Below are 25,784 nucleotides of genomic sequence, written 5' to 3' on the forward strand. Positions count from 1 at the left end.
TGAGTCTTCACATGTTTCTCTGAAACTATCCCTTTTATTATTTCTTATGGTCAGTCAATAAAAAATTAATAAGTATGCAAGACACTTAAGTAGTAGGGATACAATACAAAAAAGGACAGCTCTTGCCTTCAAAGAGCTTACAACTTAATGAATTAGATTGGAATAAAATCTTATGGCACAATAGTATTCCATTATATTCATATATCTTAATTTATTCAGCCCTCCCTAATTAATGGGTATCCTCTTAGTTTAAGTTCTTCGACAACACAAGAGGTGCATACTTTTTTTTTTTTGCCTATCAGTCAATAAGCATTTATAAAGTGCCTACTATGTCCCAGGCACTGTGCTAAGCACTAGGGATACAAAGAAAGGCAAAAGACATTCCCTTGCCTCAAAGAATTTACAATCTATAGGGGCAGACGACATATAAACAACTATGTACAAATCAGTTACGTGTAGGATAAATTAAGAAATAATCAAGGGAGGGAAGGTACTAGAATTTTGAGAAATTGAGAAAAGTTTCCTTTAGAATGTGGGATTTTAGCTGGAACTCAAAGGAAGTCAGAAGGAGATGCAGTGTCTTGTTAATGGAACAGCAAGGAGGCCAGTGTCACCAGATGGCAAAATACACAGTGGTAGGGGTGGGGGGTAGAAAGGCAGATAAGATGTAAGAAGACTGGAAAGGTGGGAAGGGGTAGGATATGAAAGGCTCTGAATGTCAAACAAAGGATTGTTTGATCCTGGAGGTGATAGGGAGCTACTAGAGTTTATTGATAAGGGAGTCCTTTCCCTCTTTGATTTTTTTTTTTGAGGGTGTGGGAGATTGGCCTTGTAGTGGTATTGTTGGGTCAAAGGACATTCAGAGTTTAGTAATTTGTTAAGCAGAGTTTAAGGTGCTATCTAGAATGAGAGCACAAATTCACAGCTGTACCAATAGTACACTGAAAATGCCTGTTTGTCTGCAGCCCCAATAGCATGTCTTTTTCTTTTTTTCTCTTTCTCCTTCTCTTTCTCTCTCTTTCTTTCTCTTTCTTTCTTTCTTCTTTCTTTCTTTCTTTCTTTCTTTCTTTCTTTCTTTCTTTCTTTCTTTCTTTCTTTCTTTCTTTCTTTCTTTCTTTCTTTCTTCTTTTCTTTCTCTCTCTTTCTTTTCTTCCTTCCTTGTCAACTTTGCCGATCTGATAAGTGAGGTGGAATTTTGGAATTGCTTTAACCTGTATTATTTTCATTAGTGATTTAGAGGATTTTTCATATCATTGATAGCCTGAATTTCTTCCTTAGACAACAGCCTATTCTTATCCTTTAACCATTTATCAAATGGGGAATGGTCTTTATTCTTATAAATTTGAACCAGCTCCTTATATATTTTGGAAATGAGACCTTTATCAGGGAAAACTTCTGTAAAGATTATTTTTCCCCTCAGTTTCTGGGTTTCTAGGGTTGTATTGATGAATTTTTTTAAAGACTGGTTCTCTCAAAAAAAAAGTAAGCTTAACACTTTTATGTTTAATCTGCATTAACATTTTTTCCATCGCTTAAGTACAATCAATAAAACAATAAATCAACTTTAATTTGTAGCATTTGCCAATTTACAAAGTGTAAAAAAGTTCACCCTCAAAATGTTAACAGCTGATTGCCTGAGCTGGCTCCAGCTGACTCCAGAACGCTCCCCCTAGTTTTCTTTCTGTTTTCCCCTCCACTTTCCTCCACATTCCCCACCAGGTACTCTGCTTCTGGACTTCTCTGGAGTTCTCCATCATGCCTTCCTTCCCTACAAAACTCATCACTGGAAAAATCTCATTACACTGCAAGATCAAACCTGCCTGTTGTCTACAACTAGAGGGAAGGGTAATGGGCTCTAGGGCCACTATTTAAGGAGGGGGCTCAGAACAGTTTTTCTTCCCATTTCCCAACAACTACATTGTTTTTGGACTTCTTTGGAACTTTCCATATGCCCCAGGGATGGGTACTCCTACCTTTTGTGTGTCATTTTCCCTAATTAGATTGTAAACTCTTTGATGGCAGGGACTATGTTTTTATTGACTAATTTTAGCTGCACTGATTTCGTTTTAAAAAGGCCTTTTAATTTTGTGTAATCAAAATTGTCTATTTCTTCTTGTTATCTTATCCATCCCCTGTTTGATTAGGAACTGCTCCCCTATCCGTAGATCTGAAAGGTAATTTCTTCCTTGATCTTCTGATTTATTTCTGATGTCATCCTTTAGGTGACATTTATCCATTTGGAGTTTACCTTATTATATACACTGTGGAAGGTTAGTCTAAATGTAATTTCTGCCAGACTGCTTTGCAGTTTTCCCAGCAGTTTTTGTCCAATAGTAAGTTCTTACACCAGTAGCTGGGATATTTGGGTTTAACAAATACTAGTCTACCAGTTTCATCTGCTTCTGTATGTTATGTATCTAATTTGTTCCACTGATCAGCCTATTTTTAACTGGTACCAAATGCATTGATAATTATTGCTTTGTACTATCATTTGGTGTCTGGTATTATTGCTGGGTTCCTTTCATTTTCAATTTTTTTTTCTCATTTCCTTCAAGATTTCTGACATTTTGTTCCTCTGGATCAATTTCATTATTGTTTTTTTTTCCTAGTTCTATAAAGTAATCCTTTGATAATGTGGTATGGCACTAAATAAGTTAAAAAAAAACAACTTCAGATAGTATTGTCATTTTTATTATGTTGGTTCAGCCTACCTATGAGCAATTTATTTTTCCTCAATTATTTAAGTCTGTGTTTTCATAAACATTATTTTGTAGTTGTATTCATATAGTTCCCACTTGTATCTGGGCAGATATACTCTTAAGTATTTTATACATTTCATAGTTATTTTAAATGGATTTTCTATTTCTCTTCCTGTTGGGTTTCATTAGTATCATACAGAAATGCTAATACTTCATGTGGATAAGTTTTAAATCCTTCAGTTTTGCTGCAGTAATTGTGTCAATTTTTAGCTTACCTTCTAAGAGTTCTGTAAGTTAATCATCACATTAACTGCAAAAAGTGCTAAATTTGTCTTACTGCTAAAGCTAGCATTTCTAGCACTGCATCAAACAGTAGTGAAGATAGTAGACATCCTTGCTTTTACCCCTGATTTGGAAAGGCCCCTACTTTATTCCCATTACAGGTGATGCTGGCTCTTGGCTTTAGATAGGTATTACCACATTAAAGAAAAGGTACATTTGCTCCTATTTTTTTAGTGTTTTTTTTAAAATAGGAATAGGTGTTGTATTTTGTCAAAACCCTTTTCTATATCTATTAATATAATCGTGAATTTTATTAATAAGTCTATTATGTCAATAATTTTTTAACCTTACATTCCTGGTAAAAATTCAAACTGATCATAGTGTGTAATCTTTGTGATATATTGCTGTAATCTCTTTGCTAATATTTTATTTAAAGTTTTGTGTGAGCTCCTCGAAAGCAGAGACTGTCTTTTCCCATTTTTATATCCTACCACTTAGCACAGTGCCTGACACACAGTAGGTGATTAATAAATGTTTATGGATTGATTGAACATACATTAGGGATATTGGTCTTCTTTCTTTGTTTTAAATCTCCCTGATTTAGGTATCAAGACTATATTTGAATCATAGAAGGAATATGGTAGGACCCCCTTCTTTTCCTAATTTTTTAAAGCACTGTTCTTTCAATTGCCAAATCTGATATTTTTTCATTCCTTATTTTTCTCAACTTATTTGTTGCATTTGACACAAATGATGGCTGTGTCATATTGGACACTTTCTCCTCTCTGGTTTTTTGTTATGTTAATTTTTCATAATTCTCCTCCTACCTGTCTGATCATTATTCTCCTCTGCTGGCTAATCATCAGCCTCATGTCCCTTAATTAAAAGAATTCTCTAGGGTTTTGTCCTAGGCACTCTTTTTTCTCTCTGTGTAATCTTTCTCTTGGTAGCTTTATCACTTCTGACACACTTAACTATCACTTCTATGTAAATGGCTCAACACTGTGTGTGCATGTTATTTCTATTTCTCTATCCAGCCTCAAGACTCTTTCTTGAGCTTCAATAATGAGATATCCCAGAAACACGTACAAAACTGAACTCATTCCCTTTCCCCAAAACCCTCCTAAGTTCTTAATCTTGGTATTATCCCGACTCTTCACTTCACCTCACCCCACATATCAATTGCCAAATCTTATTGCTGTTTTCACAACATCTCTTACATTTAACAATTTATCATCCCACCCCTCTAACAGAAAAAAATTTTCTTTTAGTTCATAAATTGTAAATTCTTTCCTTTGGCTTTTAAAGTCCTACAAGTTGGCCCAAACCTATATTTCCAGCCTCATTAGACCTCTGTGTCATAACTGGATTGGCCTTTTCTCTGTTCCTCATGAATGTGATTCCATCTCCATGCCTCTGTTCTGACTGTCTAGTGGGCCTAGGCTGCCTGCCCTTTTACCTCTACTCCATGGAGCCCTGCTCTTCCTTTGGGACATAGTTCAAGCACCACCTTCTACATGAAGCCCTTCCTGATCTCTTTAACTGCTGGTGTCCTCCCTCCCAAACTACCATGTCTTAACTACCTTTTGTAGATTTTTATTTATTCTTTTTGTATTACACCCACCCACACCCACACTCTCCTTGACTTGGCCCCCCACCCCCATCCCTGTAGAGTCTAGGCTACATGGGAGAAAGGATAGCTTCATTCTTTGGACCTGTATCCACAATGCCTGGCACACAGTAAGTGCTTCATAAATACTGGTTGACTGATTGATTTTCTAGACTCATAACTCTTTATGAACCTTAACTCCTTTTACTAGTATTATAAACATGGAGGAAACACTGACATATAAAAAATGATGGCAATAGTGATAAGATTATTACAACAATACACTTTTTGTTCTGTAACACTGTAGTTCTTGAAGGAGGTCTCTTGCCAATTTTCCTGGCCTGAGGGTTTCAATGCCAAGACGACGCCATCTGTATGTAGTATGGGCAATGAGATTTAAAAACTCATTGGCTATTTCATCAGTTTGAGTTGTCTGAAACAGAAGCAAAACAGAGAGCCAACTTAAAATTTTCCTGGACAAATTAGCTATCTTTTACCTAGTTAAGGCATTTATTTCTAGCTCTAAAAAACAGCAATCTATTTTATTAACCCACAGCAAAAGATTCTGTTCCTTTATTTTGATTTTAAAATGAGGAAACTCGGTTCTCCCAGGAATATTACAAAGTTAGCGAAGTCATTTCCTAATAATCACCCTCTTCCATAGAAAGCTTTAGCTGTGAAACATTTTGGTCTCACAAAAGGCTACACAAAAATTAGGAACGTTCTAAGAGAAAAAGTTTGATGGAATTTCTGTTATAAGCACTTGGAATAGCTGCAATGGTAAAGCCAGATGAATGTGTGGTTGCCTTGCTTTAAAGTTCAAACATAGGCAAGAAGGGGAAAATATTGAAAGTAGAAGGGAAAATTCTGTCTACTTCCAAGCAGCCTTAAATATGATATTTTTAGGCTAATGACTCACCTGTGGTCATGTCTTAAGACATGTCCAAGATTTCTAACACGCTAACTATCTGGGAAACAAGAAACACAGAAATGTTTATTCTATGTAATAGAGCCCAGAGGACTAACTAGCTCTGTTTGTGCCTGAAAGCATTTTCCTATGTCAATTAGTGGGGGAAACACATACACACACAAAAGAAAGAAAGGAAGAAAGACAGAAAATAAAAACTCAGCTGTGGGGGAGATTATTGGGAGTACACGATTTCTAGACACAGGAATATAATGTGGAGTCCTGGGTTTGAAAAAGACCGATTTCTATATGTGATATTTTGTACAATTATATTCTCAGTCACAGAAACCTGGCACAGCATCCTCTCCATCACGACTCTGGGTCTTACGGCTGCCTCTTTCTCTGGCCCTTCAACTTCAGGGGCAGCAGGGCAAGGGTGTGGATGGTGGGAAAGAAGAGAGCAGCTGCTGCTGTTACCACGTCTACCTGGCAAAGTCTGGTGCCTCTTCACATGGGGAGAATAAGGAGTGAAAGTTGCGGTGTGCTCAGTGGTATACAGAAAGCATAGTATAGTATAGTGAAAATAACACTGGACCAGAGTCAGAGGACTTGGGTTCAATCCCACCTCTGCCACTGACTATCTATGGGATCTTAGGAAGGTCACTTAGCTTTTCTCTGATTCAGTTTCCTCTGAACAATAACAGGCTGGCCTCAGTGACCTCTGGGTCCCTACCAGCTCTACCTGAGATCTTTTTAGCTCTACAGTGATGATCCTTGAGAATGTGTAGTGAGCACAGTGACATAAGAGAAGGCTTCAGCAATGAATATTAATGATGAAAACTGTCTAAATAACATTGTCACTTGAGTATGCATGCAAGAGACAGAGCTATAAGATTCAGGATTCAGTAGGAATTTTTAATTCGTTGCAACCATTTGATATGGGAAATCTGCTTTCTGCTGACTTCTAGTTTCACATTTCAAATTACTCATTAGACATCCTGAACTGGATATCACATAGACATTTTAATCTCAACATGTCTAAAACAGACCTCATTATGTTTTCCCCCCAAACCCTCTCTTCTTCCTAACTTTCCTTTTACTGTTAAGGATACCACCCATACTTCCATTTGCCAACACTTGTAACTTGGGTGTCATTCTTGACTCCTCACTCTCTTTCATTCCTGCCCCCTGCCCATATTCAATTACCAAGACCTGTCACTTTCTGCCTTTGGAACCTCTCACAAACAGGTCTCCTTCTGTCCTCTGACAATGCCACTACCAGACCTCATCACCTTCCACTGAAAGTACTGTCAAAGCCTGCTGTTCGGTCTCTCTGCCACAAGGACCTCACCCCAGTCCATCGTCCTCTCACTAAGGTCCAGTTGACTCCCTATGACTTCCAGGATCAAATATAAAATGCTCCGTTTGGCATTCAAAGCCTTTATAACCTGGCCCCTTCCTACCCTCCCAGACTTTTTAAACCTGACTCCTTCTTTATACTGTAATCCAGTGACACTGGCCTCCCGGCTGTTCCTCCAACAAGACACTCTCTCTCGACTTCAGGCATTTTCACTGGCTGTGCCTACATGCCTGGAGTGCTCTCCCCCATCATCTCCACTCCTGGCTTCCTTCAAGTCCCAGCTAAAGTTATCCCTCCTCCAGGAAGCCTTTCCTGGTCATCTGTAATTCTAGTGCTTTCCCTGTGCTGAATATCTCCTACTTATCCTGCGCGTAGCTTCTTTGTACACTATTCATTACCTCATTAGACGGTGAGCAAGAACCATCTTGGGCCTTTCCTCACACCTCTAGCATTTAGCAGAAGACAAAAACGACAGAACAGAGAGAAAGCAGCAAAGTGGATGCATAAGCAAAAGGACCAGCCAAAGACTTTTTAGCCAAAGGAGAAGGATGTGGCAAAAGTAGCTAGAGAGCCAAGAGGTAAAAAGGTGAGAGAGGAGAGAGAATGAAAAGTCAGAGACATCGAAAGTATGGGTGGGAATGAAGACAGGGCAACGAGGGACAAAGCTCAGACAAACTAAAAAAGACTAAGGCAAGAATAAAATGATCCTGGATCGACTGAACTTGTGAAGCAGTATGAAAGAGGCTGAGAGAGCTCAGAGTGTGTACAGAAGAGAGGAAGAGTAGAGGCAAGTTGTTTAGGGTTTAACAAATTCTAAAATATGACAAAGGTTGTATAGAGCATACAAATGAGCCATGAAGAAGACGTTATTCACCTGCAAGATCAGAATATCCCACAGAGAGATAACTGATTCCTACTCTAAGGGAAGATTCAGATGGTTGACTTTTCAGGGATCTAATTTAGGAAGGAACTGAATGCTCTTAGGATGAAACAGATCCAAAATCAGGCTCTGGCTGTTCCACAAGGAGGCATTTGATCTCCTGCTTGCCACTTCTATCACACAAATCATGTCCCTCATGTTCAGTGGTGTGTGTTTAGTGCTTCCCTTCCACATCCCACAAGACTGCATGTTCAATTAAACTCAGAAGCTAGAGCCGGAATGGATCAGAGGAGCCCTCAGTCTGGTCAGAATCGTCCTAGATTCCCATTTAAATGAAAATAAAAAAGCTCTAACATGAAGCTCTGGCTTCTTCAGGCTTAGAATGTCCTAGCTCTGGCTGACATACACATTAATAATACACCTACCCTGTTTGTGGAGCAACCCAGCTGGTAACCACCTGCTACTTGGAATGAGCAGCACCCAGAAAAGATCTGCATGATCTTACAGGATGTCACTAGAAAACCTGGTCATAGGGACTTATGAAATGTTTACCTAGGAATTCCTTTATCAATTATATTTAGTTGCATTACTCAGGCTGCCTCTGATATGTCAGTTCAGACATTGTTGCAAAGCCTAATTTCAAATGCTGGTAACAATAAAGTTGGTTTTCAGAACATCTGTATGGATGGCATCCAGAAGGCCTGCCCTACTGTGATGAGCAACAAGATGCCCAGGTGGCACCCAGCTGTTTAGGACGCATATTTGTTTTGTTAGTTTCAGAAGCCAAGGCATGAAGAGAAATATCGGCTTTTTATCATTTAATGAACTTCTCTATTATCTTCAGTGAATATATTCTTTCCAACTGACCTGATTTATTAAATTTAATGAGGATACACTGGGATTTTCCACTGAGTTACTGCTTTCCATCAGTCTCAGAGTTAGCTTAGCAGCATTAATTTATAGTTAGAACTGAATTCTTTTCTATGGGAATGAGCTGCTTATTGAAAATAGCAAATTTCAGAATATAATTGAAGTGTAGGGCTCTTCTATTACAACAACTTCTGACAAGAGCTTCTACACAAGGCTGAATTTTGCCGTGGAAGCTTCAATAAAGTGGATCCTCTCCCTCCACCCTCCAGTCATTAACATATAAATGTAGTAAAAAAAACTAAAGCAGCGTTCTATGTATTTTTCTTATGTGCTCTTTTTCTGTCCCTTTCTCCCATACTGTGTCACCACAGCAGGACATGATCAATGGAATACTGCCCAATCCAAGGCCTAATAAAACTCCCATGTTATCCCTGACCCTTAGGAGAACTGAGGTCAAATTGTGGGCCTGTTCTCCCATTCCCATGGGTGGCAGGGATTAGGAGTACAGTAGAGGATGTGTGTTTCCCTGGAGGAATGAAAGGGACAAAGAGAGCAGAGAGGAGGAAATGCCTTGTGCTGATATTTTCTACATAAGCAACAAGGCCTGCAGGCGAGTTCTTGCAAGGCTAGTGTTGCTTCTAACAGATGCCGACAGGCGTGGAAATGGAAGTCAGAGGAACAAACAATGAAAATGCTGACAAAGCCTTCTAATATGCTTCCTTGTTGATTTATAAAAAAAAATGAGCTGAATGAATTTTGTTTATAAGAAAAGAGAAAAAGAAAAAATGAAAAGAAAAGCAGCAGCCATTCACTTGTCAGTAAATGTCTGTGTTCCTAAGAAGCAACATAAGTTGCTGAAAGGAAGGCCTCCCCTTGCCAACCCCCCAAGGTTCTGTGATACTCAAATCTTAATTTACGTAATTTAAAATACTGGAGATGTTAGGAAGATAGAAAATGTAATATCTAACTTTGAAGAAGGCTAGAAAGCTATATTGTCTACTAATTAACTAGGGATTATACATATGATGGGGGGAGGGGGGGCCAGGTAGGCAGATCCTGGTAACTAAGATTCCCTATCTGGAACACTGCAAAAGCTGTAGGGGGGGCCCCACTGAACTGTGGGGGTATGCTATATCATCTATGAGCTCACTCTCAGCAGAAAATGAATTTGGCCTACAAAGGTAAGAGGTAACAAAGACCAATCAGAGCCAGTGTTCCTGCTGCCCATGAGCTGCCAATGTGGGCTCCTGCTTCTCTCTTTTGACCTCTTAAGGCCATGGCAATATGAAGTCAAGTAACTGGAAGGAGCACAGAGAAGCCATCCTTCTGGCACAAGGTTCAGATAAACGCCTTTCTCCCTCAAAATTCCCTCAAACTGTCTCTTGTTTTTTCAGCTTTTACCCTTGGCCACATATTCCTTTTCTCGTTTTATTGAACAGATTTTTCTTTACCTTTTATTTAAGGTACAGCTTAGACATTCCTGTTCACACTTGGAGGTTTCATACGGTAAATTTTAAAATCACTTGTAAGTACTTTATAGTTTAGCCAATTTAAAACCAACGAACTAAAAAAATGGGGGAACTGCAGTCTATTAGATGTTACATAACAAAATGACCCTATTTAAATGTATTCTTAAGTCTAAACTGAAGATGTTTTTCTTATTGTATCCTTCTTTGCACCTTGTATATAAATTCTTGTAAAATTGAAATCATCACACTTTGGAGGTGCAGAACTTTGTACATTACAAATGTCTAAAAAACATCCTGATTTTTCCTACTTTCAAAAAGGATTATATTTAAACAAAAATGAAACATTCCCTGTCCTCAAGGAGGTTGTGCTTTATTTTATGTGTATGAGAGTAATCATACACATGCATAAATAAATGAATGAACAAACAAGTGAATAATTAAATAAATGAAATACAGAGCAATTATGGTGTGTCATGGGGGGGAGCAGAAGCCAGGAATAAGAGGGGATAGTCAAGAGGATCAGAAGAGGCCTGTAACAGGTAGGACTTGAGTTGGTAAGATGAGGAGGCATGCTTTAAGAGGGGGACTAAGGATTCCAGGAGGCATAGGTAAGGAGGTAGGTGACAGAATGTCATGTAAAAGGAACAGAATGTAGGCCAGTTTGCTTGGAACATAGTATACATCAGATGTAGTAATGTACAATTAGTATGGAAAAAAACGCAGAGCCCTGGAAGGTAAAAAGATATGCTGAAGCCAGATTGTTCATGATCAGTAGTTTTTCAGTTGTATCCAACTCTTTGTGACCCCATCTAGGGTTTTCTTAGCAGAGATGCAGTAGTGATTTGCCATTTCTTTCTCCAGCTCATTTTACAGATGAAGAAACTGAGGCAAATAGGGTTAAGGGACTTGCCCAGGGTCCCACAGCTAGGAAGTATCTGAGGCCAGATTCGAACTAAGGAAGATGAGTCTGGTGCGCTAGCCACTGTGCAACCCAGCTGCCTCCAAAAAGTCAGATTGTAGAGAGCTTTAAATGCCCAACAGAGAAGTTTATATTTTATCCTAGAGGCAATAGGGAGCCAGTGAAGTTTTAGGAACATGGCCACACCAGTGCTTTACAAATGTATCTGACATCTATGTAGTGGATGGATTAGAGAGAGGGAATGGATGCAGGGAAGTCAATTTGCAAACTCCTGCAATGCTCAAATTGAAATGTGATGAGAGTCTAAATTAGGGGGGTGATCGTGTGAATGGAGAGAAGATTGAGGAGTGAGATGGTGAATAGGTAGGAGCAAGGAAGGGTTTAGGGGGAAAGATAAATGAGTTCTATTTTTGACAGACTGAGACGAGATGCACACGGGATGCATGGTTGGAGATATCTAGCAGGCATTTGGGAAAGATGGTACTGGAGCTCCAGGAGAAAGAAGGGCTGGATACATGGATTGGCCACACTAAATGATAGCTGATTTAGTCCATCTCTGACATAGCGTTAGATGACAACTGGAACTAGAGACACACCAACTAATCAAGTTGGTCAACAACACTGTGACTTATCTATTGTGAAAAAAATATTGTTCTTGGCATTTTACAATTTCTCTTTTTTTTTCTAAGAGTTTCATAACATTTTAAAACCCTCACTGGAGCATCACCTCCGGTTGCCACTATCCTTCCTCCCTTGGTATCTCTAATTTTCCTTTTTCCAGTCTATCTTTCCTTAAAACAAAGTCTATACCCCCTTAGCTAATGGCTGCTCCACTGGGCTCCCATCTTCTTCCACTGCTTCCAGAAGCATGTTCAGCACTTTTTTTGAGAGAGTGAAAACCTTATATGAGTATGAATAGAGTCCCACACCTTACGCTGATACTAGGCTCAAGCAACTGTTATGACTCACAGATAGCTAGTGAGATATTTGGAAGCTGCCTAGCTTTTTATATATTTTCAAGCTCTAACCAAAAAGAGTTTTCCTGCCTTTAATTATTCTGGAAGCAAATGAGGCATACCACATTCACAAAGAAATTCAAAGTGTTCCAGAAACCAAATTTTAGTAGAAGCTGGGCCCTCCTAAGGATGATGTACAACAGAGAAAGAAGGAGAAAAAGAGGTTTTGCTCTTGGGTTTTCTGCAAGCCTATATGCAAGATTTTCTATAGGCACCTCTAGGCCTGGAACTCTTAAGGGAGATGCCAAAGTTGAGATATAAGGGTAGACAAGAATAAGGTTTTAGTTTCAGAGTGGATTCTTCTGATACTGCCAAGGACCCTAGAAAAATAACTTCCTAAAAGTTTATTCCTAATGCTAGGAAGAAGAATCTATGTAACTCTTTGTAGTCACCATTTAATTATATGGCATTGTGATCTCTGCTTTACTTTGGCCTGTTCTTTAAGCTGCAAGTCCAAGATTCATAAAATTATTTCTTTGTGATAATAAAGAGCTAGACCAATACAGTGAATGGCAAGATGAACACTTTGTGACTAAATGTCCTCTTAGAAGCCCTCTTTCTTCGAGAAGGCTACTTGGACAGCACAGTGTTCTTCAGCTGGGTGCCATTCTTGATGGGGGATGGACTATGGCTCTTCTGTTTGGTCTCTGGGGTCCTTTCCAGCTCTAAATCCATGGTGCCATTCCCTGGATTGGCAACCAAGAACTAGAAGGCCAAAAAAAAAAAAAAAAAGGAGATACTTACAATGAATTCTTGGGCAATCTTATGTCCTTCAGGAGACAACAGCAGGAAATTTAGAAGGAGGTGCCTCATTAATCGTTGAATATAAGGATGTCTTGTATCTGCCTCACTGCTCTCACCAGCCACAGCCTGCAGATCTTTCACTGAGAGGGGAGTTCTGCTGAAAAGTTTCATGATGCACCCATGCGCTTCTCTTGCATCTACCTGGTGAGAGCAATTACAAAGATTAACAATGCAAAGACAAGCAAGCCTGAATCCTGTTTCTAGGATCTGTTCAGTACTAGGCAACCAAAGTTGTTTGAAGAACCCCTCACTATAAAATCAAAAGAACTAAAATATGAGGAGGACAGGAAGAAACAATGCGTGTCTGAGTTTACATAATGCTTCCCCCACACAAGCCTAAATTGGCAGAATGGAAATTTCTTGACTTCTTTGCTCTTGCACACTAAGCAGTCAGGGCATCATGCCAAGATTTAACCTTTTTTTTTTTTGTAATGAAAGGAAAGGAAGAAAGTCTTAGCAGAATGCAGTGAGATTTTTACATTGTGGGAAAAAGAACAGAAGACTCACTTTAGAATCACAGCTACAAATCAATTAAAGCCCCATTCCATCTGACCTCCTTCTCTGATCAAACACTCTGATAACAGTGCAGGTTTTTCTTTTTTTGTGTTTTGCCAGCTTGTTTAGACCATCTGCACAAGTTTTAGTTTGTACTTCAGAATGGTTAATACATGTGTTTTGAAAGTTAAATACATATTTTACAGGACAAAAAGGGCTTCAAGAGTCAGCACAATAATGGGAAACTTTCAAGATTGCAAGCAGTGATTGCAAGAGAGAAAGAAATACAAATTTCATGCTGGGATTTATGCTTGCAACAAAAAAAACCAGATCAAGTTGTGAATGGAAAACAAGACACAAATTTAAAGATATGACTCTGAAATGCCAAAGGGATCCTGGAAGAACTATCTTCAACCAGTGCTCTAAAGAATACTTCATCCTGGGCTGAGAATTCCCATGACTAATTTTATGTAGTTCGAAAGAGTCAATTTTTGTTGTTGTTGTTGGAAAGACAGACCTCCCTTGATGAGGACTGTCACAAACACCAAAACACGAGGGGTGTTGTCTGAAGTCATTTTGACACCATACAAGACCGTGAGAAACTATGAAATGCTCTTCTGTTGGCCCAGGCCTGACCCCAAGAGAACTTTGGACTTTGATTATTACCTCTTCTCACTTGCTGTGCTCTCACTATCTTCTCTCTGTCATAACCTCCCTACTGTAAATCTTCTCAGTTTTGCATTCAGGGGCTTCTAGGCTATCTATGTGTCTGCAACAACTTTAGATTTAAAACATTTCTTTGTTTTCTTATCCCACTTTGTTCCTGACTCCTGTTGCAATTTCATTTTTTCCCCCAGGATGGATGTCCCTTTCTTCTTCCTCACTAGCAGGCCTGACAAGTTACCTAGATACTGTTCCACAACCCCCTACCCCCACAATGTACTGTGCTGCTATAAACTGCTACCATAGACTTTCAAACAAATTTTTCTACAGGAGGGAATGAATCACTTAAAGGTGAAAATACATGAGGATCTTGATTCTTTTTAGATTCGGAATTACCAATGGAGACTACTGTTTTAATGAAATGAGATGAGATCAACGGACGGAGAAAGGGGGAAACTTTCCACTAGGAAAGCTGGTACAGAAGGGTGAAAATGACTTGGCAAGAAGGGATGGTGGTGGTAGTAAGGGGAGAGCATGTCACAAAATGTGCTCTGAGTGCCAAATTCCTCTAATTCTGAACTCGTAGCTCTCTGAAGCACACTTTGACAAAGACACAACAGCTAAGGCTTTAGGATTTACAGCAATAGTGAGTACTTATAAAATCCCTACTGTTAAGATCTCAGATAAAAAGAGACATGTTTCAATTATATAAACTGCTAAGTAAACTTACCTGTTGCTGTCATATCTCCCACTTTTTCTCCACGGTATATATACACTTTAAGCAGATAGTCAAAGAGAATTGGATATGGAATCAGAGAACCTGAGGTCTTAGCCCATCTTTGCCACTTGCTACCGATTTGATCTTGGGCATCACTTAACCTTCCCTGCCTTAGTTTCATCTTCTGTAAAAACATGGGGTTGGAAGAGGTTGCCCATCAGCTGAAGAATGACTGAAGAAAGAATAGTTTTGAATGCGACAGAATATTTTTTTTACAATAAGAAATCATGAAAGGGATGGATTTAGAGAAACCTGGGAGGATTTACATGAATTGATGCAGAGTGAAGGGAGCAGAATGAGCACAATTTCTATACAACCTACAGCACCGTAAGGGAAAAATTAATTCTGATCAATGCACTGACCAATCATGACTTCAAAAGAATGGTGATGAATGAATGAAGCAGGCTTTTCACCTTTTGAAAGAGAAAGGATGGACTAGAAGTACATACACTATCAGACATAGCCGATTTGTGGGGTTTTATTTGCTAGATTATACTTATTTGTTACAAAGAACAGCGTTTCTGAGAGAGAAGGGAGAGTTACAGGAGTGAAGGGGGTTAGTAATATAGTGAAGAAGAAAAAAGAATAGAAAAAGAAAAGGATGAAATTAAGCATCAATGAAACATTAAAAAATATACACATAAGAGAGCAGAAGGAAGTGGAGAGCAAGGCACTGCCGGAGCTAGTATGTTAAACTGAATGTTTCCTTTAAAAAATCCAAACTGTTTGTAAAAAGAGATTCAGAGTGTCATATACAATCTTCTATTTTTTTCTGTTCTTGTTTAATATAAGGCAATATTCATGTTTGTTGATGTTTGTCAAGTGGATAACTTTTTAAAATAAAAAGATGAGGTTGGATTAGATGACTACCAAGGACTTTCCCAGATCTAAATGTGTGTTCCTGTGAGTCTAGTCAGGCACAGTGTTATTGTAAAAGGGCATCATACTTGAATCCTATTCATCTGCCTCATCTCTCTGACAAGCAGCCTGTGTCTGTTTGAGGCCTGGACTGGTTTTTTCAATCAGTAAACAGATCCTCAGGTTACAACCCTTTTTTAGAACTAGAAACTAAAGCAATCACATGATAGTTAACACACTGTTTCTGAAAAGGAACTCTGTGGTTTCCTGAGTATGGTATCAGTAAGCATTACACTGATTAACTGTGTCAAAGATGATAGTTACTTTGTATCATATTGTATAATAAAGGCAGTAATGCCTTCATTAAAGGTACTGATACCTCTCTTCCTGACACTTATTCACAGGCTTATATCACTTTAACTGAAACTATCAGAATTTTCTTCTGCTGATGTTTCTATGCAAATTTTAGTAAAGGAGGTTTCCTTGAGTGTTGAGCAAAGCACCTGCTTTGTCTTTTCTGTTGCTTAAAAATAGCAAATACTAACACAGATAATGGTATGTTAGTCCTGTTTGTTTCTCTGCCCTGCTGTATGGAGAGAATTTTGACTAAGAAAAAGTCAAAAATTGGTACCAGTTTCTTTTTTTAAAATATTGAACATTGTTTTAAGAATCATGATTGCCATGGGAAGAAATGATCATAACTTAAACCCATATTTGGGTATTGATATCTATCTAAAGACCCTTCCATCTCTGCAGATTACCCTTTAATTATCAAAATTAGCATTGCTATGATCTGGGAAGAACAGTGACTTCAACGTGCCCCAAACCAAAGCTTTGGGACTAGAATACTCTATTATAAAGTGAGAACAAGTGAGAAAGACCACCACTGTATAAATGGAAATTATTGCCATAATGTGACTGATGTTCTACCCTGAGAATTTGGGTTTCAGACCTTGTTCTACCACTAACTCAATCTATGAGCTTAAGCGAGTAATTTCCCTTTCATGAGTCAATGTTTTGAGTCAATAAATTAGGGGGTTGGAATGGTTGATCAATAACTATAATCTTGGAGTCCAGGTCTCAGGCTTTCATAGTATCTTGTTGGGAGCCTGCCCTCCATGTCACTTTCTGGCCATCTCCATACTATGCTGTTGTCCCCTATTCCACTTTTCCTTTATAAGCTGTCTTTCCCCATCAGAATGTAGGCTCCTTCAAGGCTGGGGCTGGCTGTCTATATACCCCAAGAATTTAGCACAAATAAGTTTTCTAAAAAATTTCTGTCTTACAATTCTGATATTCTGTGACTTAAATATTAAAAAAAAAGGAAAAATAAGATAAGCATAAATATGAGATAACTAAGATAAGTTTTTTAAAAGGCATATGAGGACACAAAGACTATACCTCATCTTTATTATGTCCCTGAAGAATTCCTAGTGTCTTTTAAGAAAATCTTGCTCCTTGGGCCAGTTTTAGGGACAGAAAAAAAGAAGTCAGGCAGGAATAGCTTACACATTGAGGGGTGGGCGGGAGGGAAGACAGCAACACTTAAATATCACCAAAATGGCCACAGCAAGAACCTAGAAAATTTGGCTGTAAACACTTGACACTTCCTAGCTGTGTGATCCTGGTTAAGCCACTTAAACCTGATTGCCTCGAGCTCCGCCCCCCCCCCCCAAACAGTGGAAGGGTGGCAGCTAGGTGACGCAGTGGATAGAATATCAGCCCTTGGAGTCACAAGGACCTGAGTTAAAATGTGGCCTCAGACTCTTGACACTTACTAGCTGTGTGACCTTGGGCAACCCTGAATGCCTCACCAAAAAGAAAAAAAAAACAAAAAACTCCCCCCCAAAAACCCCGAACAACTCAACAACAACAACAACAACAGAATCTAGGCAGACCTTGGATAAAACCATGACATTTCAGTAAATATCACATTCATTTTTTGGCTATTTCCTACAGAAACACCATTTCCCTCAAGCCCTGAGTCTGAATACTACTAAGGCAATTCTGCCACCCACCATTGTCTGAGTCCTCTTTTGATTTCGATCACATGGGTTATAGTAGAAAGCCAAAAGCCACAGCAAGGCTGCAGGGGATTCAGCTCTCAACATCAGTAATTCCTCAGCAGCAATATCGGCCCATTCTCCAAAATGAATAAATAAAAACCAGTGCTCAAAGAGATTTCCACAGGATCTGGAAAAGAATCAAGATACATGGCAGCTGTGCAAGTTCCCCCCCCCCCCCCTTAGTTCTTAAAGTTAACTTATTGTTTGTAGAAGTGCCTTATGTTCTACTCACTCACTGAAGTTCTAAGGACCATCACTCAAGGGGCAGACCTGTTTAGTCTTGAGTAAACAACTAACAGTGCCAGCTCGTTCCCAATCCAAGGCATTCAAAGGGACAGTTCTCAAAAATACTTTTTCTTGGGAACTCCACACACAATTTCCATTAAGTACTTACTAATTTTTAACCTTCAGAGACTTCATGATTGTGCATGGACTCTGAAAAAGGATTTTCTTTTCATGATGAACAGAAATGTTGTGAAATTAAAATCTGTACATAGCACCTGTAGATAGATAGAGCTATCTAACTGCTCTGAGCCATGGATGGGAATGAGGTCTCCCTATTTGTACACGTCTGCCTTCCAGCTGGCTAAGCACCTATACAATGAGAAAGAAGATTCACGCAATCCAGATGGAGTCCAGAAAACAGCTACCCTGGTCGTTCAGTGACAATGGCAGATGTTCTGGAGGCACTGTTGCCATGTTAGGGCAGCACTGATTTTGTAGCCAGAGTGGACAGAAAAGTCTGTTTCTCTGAAATCCTTTTATTTATCCTTAGTAGGAAGAGTCTTTATTCTGTAACTTCACAAAGCCCATTTCAAACCTTTTCTAATCTGTTCAATCTCACCATGTCCTTCTTCCTCTTAGCACATCACCTTAACTCCTACTTTACTAAGACTGAGATTGTCCAATTTGAGCTTCCTCATCTTCTCCTCATCTTTGCCTCAAAATCTTTTTTATCCTCTCCTCTGGTCTTAGAGGAAGAAGTGGCCCTCCTCCTTTTCAAATCTAATCCATTTATGTTCATAATCCCTTCCCTTTGGTCTCCTCCACAATCTTGTTGCATCAATTATCTCTTCTTTCCTTAATCTTTCTCTCTTCACTCATTCCTTTCCTTCTGTCTACAAAGAGGCTCATCTCCTGTACCCTGAGGTCCTCTCCTCTTCATTGCCTGAGTTCTCAAAAGAATAGCTGGCGCTCATTTCTGTACTTTCTCAGCACGCTTTCATTCATTGACTCTTTGTAATCTGGTGTCTGCCCCTACCACTACCCTGAAACTGTTCTCTCAAAGGTGACACACGAATACTTGACTAAACAATAAATCCAACAGCATTTTCTGATCCTTGAACTTTATGATGCACTTGGCATTGTTGATTGCCAACCCCTCTTTCCTTTTGTGACATAGACTCTCCTAAGTCTTTTGTTTTTTATTTTTCTGGTTATTTGCCTCCTTTGCTGCTTCTTCTAGCTCCTCCTACCCACTAAATGCATTATCCTCTAAGGTACTATTCTCTTCTGCTTCTCTTCTCTATTTAAATCTCTTGCTGATCTCATCCATGCCTACAGTTTCCACCATCACCACAATGGATATGACTGAACTGAACTCTCTACCTCTCACCCTGATCTTATCCTCTGCTCCAAATCTGCACTGCAGCTTTGTCTCTCTGCTGTTTCCCTCCACCTGGGTATTCTCAAAGTCACCGTTTCCAAAACCTAACTCATCATCTTTTCCCTAAAATCCAACTCCCACTACTGATTTTCAAACTTCTAATAATACTATTCTCCTCTCTTCTCCCCTTCTTGCATTCCATGGTTATCATCCCAGTTCAGCCTCTCATTACTTCTTACTTAGATTGTACAGTAATTTTCTTACTGGTCTCTGCTTTTGGTGTCTCCTTACTTCAATCCAGCTTACTCAGTCTTGGTAGATTAAACTTCCTAAAGTATAGCTCCTATCATATCACTCCTTGCTGGAAAACAGAAACAGAAATATCACCTTCAGTGGCTCCCTACTGCTTAAAGAATACTTCTCCTCCCCTCAAATCCTTCATAGTGGTCAAAGATTAAATGCTTAACTCCTATAACCCCTCCTCCCACCCCAACTTCCAGTAAGATGGGGAAAATATAAAAAACAAAAGAAGCAAAACACAAAAGCAACTAAAAGGTATTGCTCACTGAATACTCTGATCTTCAACTATTTTTTGGAGTGTTTCTGAAATGTAATTCAAGTGCTGACACCAACGTCCAATCGGCAAATCTAGGGGGAAAATCAAAGAGAACTAAAATATATTAGTGATAAAACTCTTAGTTAAAATTTAGAGATCTTGTGTATGGCAAGCTTTGTATCATTTTTCAATTGTGGAACCCACATCTAATAATCCACACTCATTTTTTCCCCAGTCATATCTATTATGTATCCTTGTTAGCTCATGGAACAAAGTTTCATCTGTATTACATAGGGCTAGAGTTCAAAGGATTCTTCAAATCAGACACAGTGTGGGCAGAGATCGTATAAGCTTCCTGGAATTTGGAGTTACTATGTCCCTGTTTTCCCAGTTCTGTGCCTCCTCTGATCATAAAAGACCAATTATATCAAAATATGTGGTGACTTTCTGAAACATTCAATTGGGGATTAGGAACAAACTACCCAACTAACTCTTTCACAGTTATGACCTAACAGTCTACGGGTAGGCTAATATAAAAACAGCCTTCTGTTCTGTTTAACATTTATTATTTCATGACTATGCTATGATTTTGAACATGTGCAAACACTTGAATACCTGCAATTTAAAACTATATACAAAAAGTACTGCATTTTTATATAGTCAAAAACCAATATCCCTCAAATTTATATAAAATATGTAGAATGGAATATTATCATTATTTCTTAGTTATTAACATATATTACAAAAACTTACAGGCACAATATAGACAAAAACCCAAATCTGAAATCAATTACATTACATTCTATTACAGCTTAGGAAATTAAGGGTGCTGGACTTTCATTCAAGCTTTTTTTTAAAAAATAGTCACTAAACAACTCTTCTCACTGAATCCATTTTCTTCTGTGACTACCAAATTACTACTAAGTACCTGATATCAGTCCCTAGATTCCTCTATGAAGGCACATGAGAGTCTGTGACTCAGAGAACTTGAGTTGGCTCAACAGTCTTTTAAAATTCCTGTAAGCTAATGATTTGAATAGAATTGAACACAATTTTGATGTCCTTCAGCTTCCCATCTTATTATTTATTTCATGATCCCAGGAAACTGATGCTTCTTCTAAGACTGAGCGCTAATAAATACTAACACATCCATGTTGCCTTATTTGTAGTTAGCTATCAGAATTTAGAAAAACGCTTTCTTCAGAGATTATTTTGTTTCCAATACAAAATCACTTTGACTGAGCTGGTATGAGAGGAACCAATAACTACCTATCCCACGTCATCCAGTTACACTCAAAGAAAGCAAACCTTTCCTTTATCCACTGTGTCAATAACATGTTATAATGGGACCATCAAAGGGATTCAGAAGGGCCTCCAAACCAATCAAACAAATCCTAGAGAACTTCAAAAGGTTATATACTGCATTCTTCCTATTATTCCTGGCCACATCCTCTGGAAAGAGAATTAAATAAATGTTGCAATACTTAGAATTATCTCTTTTCTATAACTGTACCCAGTAATTAAATTTGTTAAAGAAAAAAAAAGCCCTAAAAGGAAAACATTTTCTGTTAATTTATTTTTCAACTTCCCCTTTCTTCTGAGTTGAGACAAAACCCACGTCCTTTCTGTTTGTGTGAATACTGCCTTTCCTTTTGATTTCAAGTTTCTAGTGATCAAGAACCATGCTTCTTCCCCCCTCCCCCCATTTTTAAAAGCTATGGCTCCCAATTCCATGTTCAAGCACATATCAAATATGCACTGTCCAAAACAGGGCAAAAATTAAATCGGGAAAAATCTGTGTTCAAATTTAAAAACAAAGTGAGGCTGCACAACAGTAGGAGGGATTACAGGAAGAAGACTTCTGGGATCTAGCACCTGTCCCTTAAATAGCTGTTGTTGTCATCATCAAAACATCCCACATTCAGTAGTAAATTTTATAAAATATTATAGCAGACTTCTGTGAGACTATTTTAAATACTAGACAGCTTTCCCCCCCATTCTTATAAGCAAATCTGCCTGGAAAAACAGGTATCTTAACATCAATTTTCTTAAAAGTTATTTCATCACTCCTGAAATCTAGCTCAACTTACCTTTTGGGTTTTGAAGTAATACCATAATAAGAGATGAAGAGGCATAAGGAAAGTAGGATTTAAGTGGAAATTTCAGCTGCAACAGAAAAAAATATTATTTAAAAACTAGATATCAAAATCATCTAGATTAGAGAGGTAGGGAATTCTGGCAGGATGAAAACAACTGGAAAACAGAAAATGAATGTTTTTCTCTATTTTAACTTAAGAAATATGGGCCAAGAACTGGTTAAATGGACAAATCAAAAAAAGAATCACCATTTGACATCAACTTATAATGAGATCTGTAGTGGAAAAGAAGTCCAGGAGCCGTGCTTTTTACCATATTTACTAATAACCTGGAAAAGGGCATGGGAAGGCGTGCTTATAAGCTCTGCAAAGGACACTAAACAGGAAGGGATAGCTAACATGTTGGGTAGAAGAGTCAGGGTCCAAAAAGAGCTTTATAGTTCAGACTGTTAGGCCAAATCTAATGTTTCCTATTAAATTTCATTTTATTAGATTTGGCCATGTCAACTTTGCAGACAGGGAGGTTATGGCTAGATAAGAGTTTGTCTGAAAAAGATCTGAAGGTCACAGTGTATTTCAAGCTCGATATAAGTCAATAAGTAGTATATGACACCCCAAAAAGTTAACTCAATCTTAGACTGGGATCCTACTCTGATGTATCACTGTGGCATGTGGATGACCCTGGGTTTTCAAAGGCTATGCCTTAGTGCAAGTTCTGATAGGTTCCTTGAAAACAGAGTGTGTCCATTTTTTTCTTTTAAGATGTACTTATATGTTTTGTTTTTACATCACAAACATTTAGAATTCTTCATAACAGGTCACTTGTAATCCAGTAGAGCAATTAAGTAAAACTAATACAATGACCTAATCTGAGAGTACATGCAACATTTAACATTTGTAGCAGCCTCTCTATTTTAAAAAAAATTGCAGTTTTTCTCCCTCTTACCCTCTATCCTTTCCCATGAGGGAAAAAACAAAAACAAATTTCTTGTAACAAATATGCATAGTCGAGCAAAACAAATTCTCTCAATGGCTGCATACAAAAATATGACGCATTCTTCACTTTAAATCCATCACCTCTCTAATAGATAGCATATTTAATCCTCAATCCTCTGGGACTATGAATGCTCTTTGTATTGATCAGCATTCTTACAGTTTTTAAAGGTGTTTTTAAAGTGTTATTGTATAAATTGTTCTCCTTGTTCTGTTCATTTTATTAATTTATTTTTAAAGTCCTCATCACGCATTTTAAAAAATAGGTTAGTAAAAATTGTTATTCTGGTTTTGATTACTTCATTCTGTATCAGTTCACATAAGCCTTTCCATGTCTTTGTGAAATCATTTATCCTCTGATTTCATAAGATACAATAGTAGTCCATCACATTCATTCACAATTTATTCAGCCATTCCTTGAGTGATCAACATCCTGTTAGTTTTCAGGTTTTTGCCACTACAAAAAAGAGCTGCTTTAAATATTTTTGTGCCCAAAGGGCCTTCTCCTCTGTTTTATAGTTGGGTCAAAGCATACACATTGTTGAACTTTTTATATATAATTTCAAAATGCTTCCCAAAATGGTTGTACCTATTCACAGGTTCACAAATCATGCCTGTTTTCCTACAACCTCTCTAACATTTATCATTTTCTCTTTTTTTGCCACCTTTGTAAATCTGATGGGTGTGATGTAGAATCTCAGAACTGCTTTACTTTGGAATGCAACTATTTTCCAAGGATGAAGTTAGTGAAATACATAGAGCTTATCACCACTAGGCTGGCCACTTGATGACACATTCTTTAGCCACTGCAAACACCGTAATAAAGAAAAATACAAAATAACCTCAGTCTTATGTGGCCCTTTTCCAATCTGTAGTGGCAGAGTTAGTAGGATGCACATTTTTAGACTGTTTATAAACATTAACTTAGCCGTCAGTGTCCAGTGACTTCACATACTACTGCAAATACTAAACTGAATCACTCAATATTGTTGCTAAAAACAAAACCAGAATAGGAAGGTTCAACTAAATAGAAGGGTGGCATTAAGTTCTTCTTAGATGCAATATGGCAGTCAACAGGCATTAATTAAGCATCTACTACAATATTCCAGGGGCACAATGAATAGAGCCCTAGGCTTGGAGTCAGGAAGACCTGAGTTAAAATCCAGCCTCAGATACTTACAAGCTACATGACCCCAGGCAAGTCACTTAACCCTGTTTGCCTCAGTTTCCTCATCTGTAAAATGAGCTGGAGAAGGAAATGGCAAACCACTCCAATATCTTTGCCAAGAAAACCCCAAAATGGGGTCACAAAGAGTTGGATACAACTGAAATGACTGAACAATGATGACAATATGCTGGGCACTGGGGACACAAAAACAAAATGAAAGTCCATGGCCTCAAGGAACTTACCTTCTATAAGATAACATCTACACTTAACAAGAACACAAAATAAGTGCGCGTGCGCACACACACAGATAGACATGTACATATATATATATAAAGATATATATATATGTATGTATATATATGTAAATAAAGTAAATAGCAGAGTTAACTTTTTATCTGCATTCAAAGGCAATAAGAAACATCATTTTATGGGGCATTTAGTAGTCTAGTATTGCCGTGTTCATGATAAGTGTTTGTCAAAAAGATAACCATTAAAAGAACTGCAGCACATATGTCAAGGATTAGATTCTCCACATTACATCAACATGTACTTTGATATTCTGGGACTTCAATTCAACAACAGCCACAGGTGGAGTGATAAAAAATACAGCGGAAAACAGAATCCCAAATTGGGGAATGAGAGTAGTCAAAAGCGTCAAATGCAGCATATAGGTTGAGAAGGATTAGGACTGAGACAACCATCTAATTTAGCAATTAAAAGATCATTAGTAATTTTGAAGAAAGTTTCAGTTGAATGATGAGGTCAAAAGTGGGACCTACATTGATATAAAGAGGACCCATGAAGGTGACATCACATATCTGTCAAAATAACGGAATGTTACTATTAACAATAATAATGGTAAAACTTCATATGTTACGTAAATGTTCATTATTATGACAAATTGTGATAATAAAAACTTTAGAAATCTGGCAAGTCACTCTCCTTTTTTTTTTTTTAAGGCAATGAGGTTAAGTGACTTGCCCAGGGTCACACGGCTAGTGTTATGTGTCTGAGGTTGGATTTGAACTCAGGTCCTCCTGAATCCAGGGCCGATGCTCTATCCACTGCGCCACCTAGCTGCCCCAAGTCACTCTCCTTTTGGCATCTGGAGGATGTCAATAAAAATGCAGGGAAGTAGACAGAGCTGAAAATCTGATCTAGGAATAATATGATGGATTTAAGGTGTATCCATCATCTTTAGCTCAAATAATGAGCTAAGAGCTAGATAGAGAACAGAAGCAGAAAATTAATGGGAGGGGGGTGAACAAGGACCTTGAACTTTAAGCTATGATGGGGACTGTCAGTGGGAGGTGTGGTCCTAACAGACCCAGACCCTTAATATTGGCGAATACTCAGGGCGTGGTGGGCTGAGGAACAGCCAAGACTACCAGCCCCTTTCTGCTCCAGGCACGGGGTGCTCCCCCACACTTCTAATTCAAAAATAACATCAACTACTACAGATGTCTGCCTTCTTTAACTTGGTTGGACATACATACTGTTTTTGGATAAAGATTTTTGTTTTATGAAATCATAAATATTTTGAATACTGAGGGTGTGTGGGGAAGCCAGGAAGAGTCTCCAGACTGAGGATCCCAGGAAAATGAAGCAGGGTAGAGGAGACAGCAGAGGGGCAGCCTGGCTATTATGGGGCTGTGAGTACTGGCTCAGGCATCACTGTAACTCTGTTCCT

At 38.4% G+C, this 25,784-nt stretch overlaps 1 protein-coding gene across 2 annotated transcripts in view; it reads right to left on the minus strand.

The window, feature by feature from the left end:
• Nucleotides 1-1,483: 1,483 nt before the first annotated feature.
• Nucleotides 1,484-25,784, minus strand: part of FANCC (FA complementation group C) — a 206,777-nt gene continuing 182,476 nt past the window's right edge. Inside the window, exons 11-15 of one of the 2 annotated variants that reach the window (XM_020971701.2) lie at nt 21,928-22,003; nt 19,848-19,929; nt 17,628-17,802; nt 12,756-12,956; nt 1,484-5,023 (exon numbers count right to left, since the gene is read on the minus strand). In XM_020971701.2, the coding sequence (XP_020827360.1) occupies nt 4,862-5,023; nt 12,756-12,956; nt 17,628-17,802; nt 19,848-19,929; nt 21,928-22,003 (696 nt within the window). In that variant the 3' untranslated portion in view covers nt 1,484-4,861. The remainder of the gene's footprint in view (nt 5,024-12,755; nt 12,957-17,627; nt 17,803-19,847; nt 19,930-21,927; nt 22,004-25,784) is intronic. The other variant, XM_020971702.2, reaches the window with a different exon arrangement.

This window comes from Phascolarctos cinereus, unplaced genomic scaffold (genome assembly GCF_003287225.1).
Source record: "Phascolarctos cinereus isolate Bilbo 61053 unplaced genomic scaffold, phaCin_HiC Scaffold_4;HRSCAF=312, whole genome shotgun sequence".
NCBI classification, from domain to species: Eukaryota; Metazoa; Chordata; class Mammalia; order Diprotodontia; family Phascolarctidae; genus Phascolarctos; species Phascolarctos cinereus.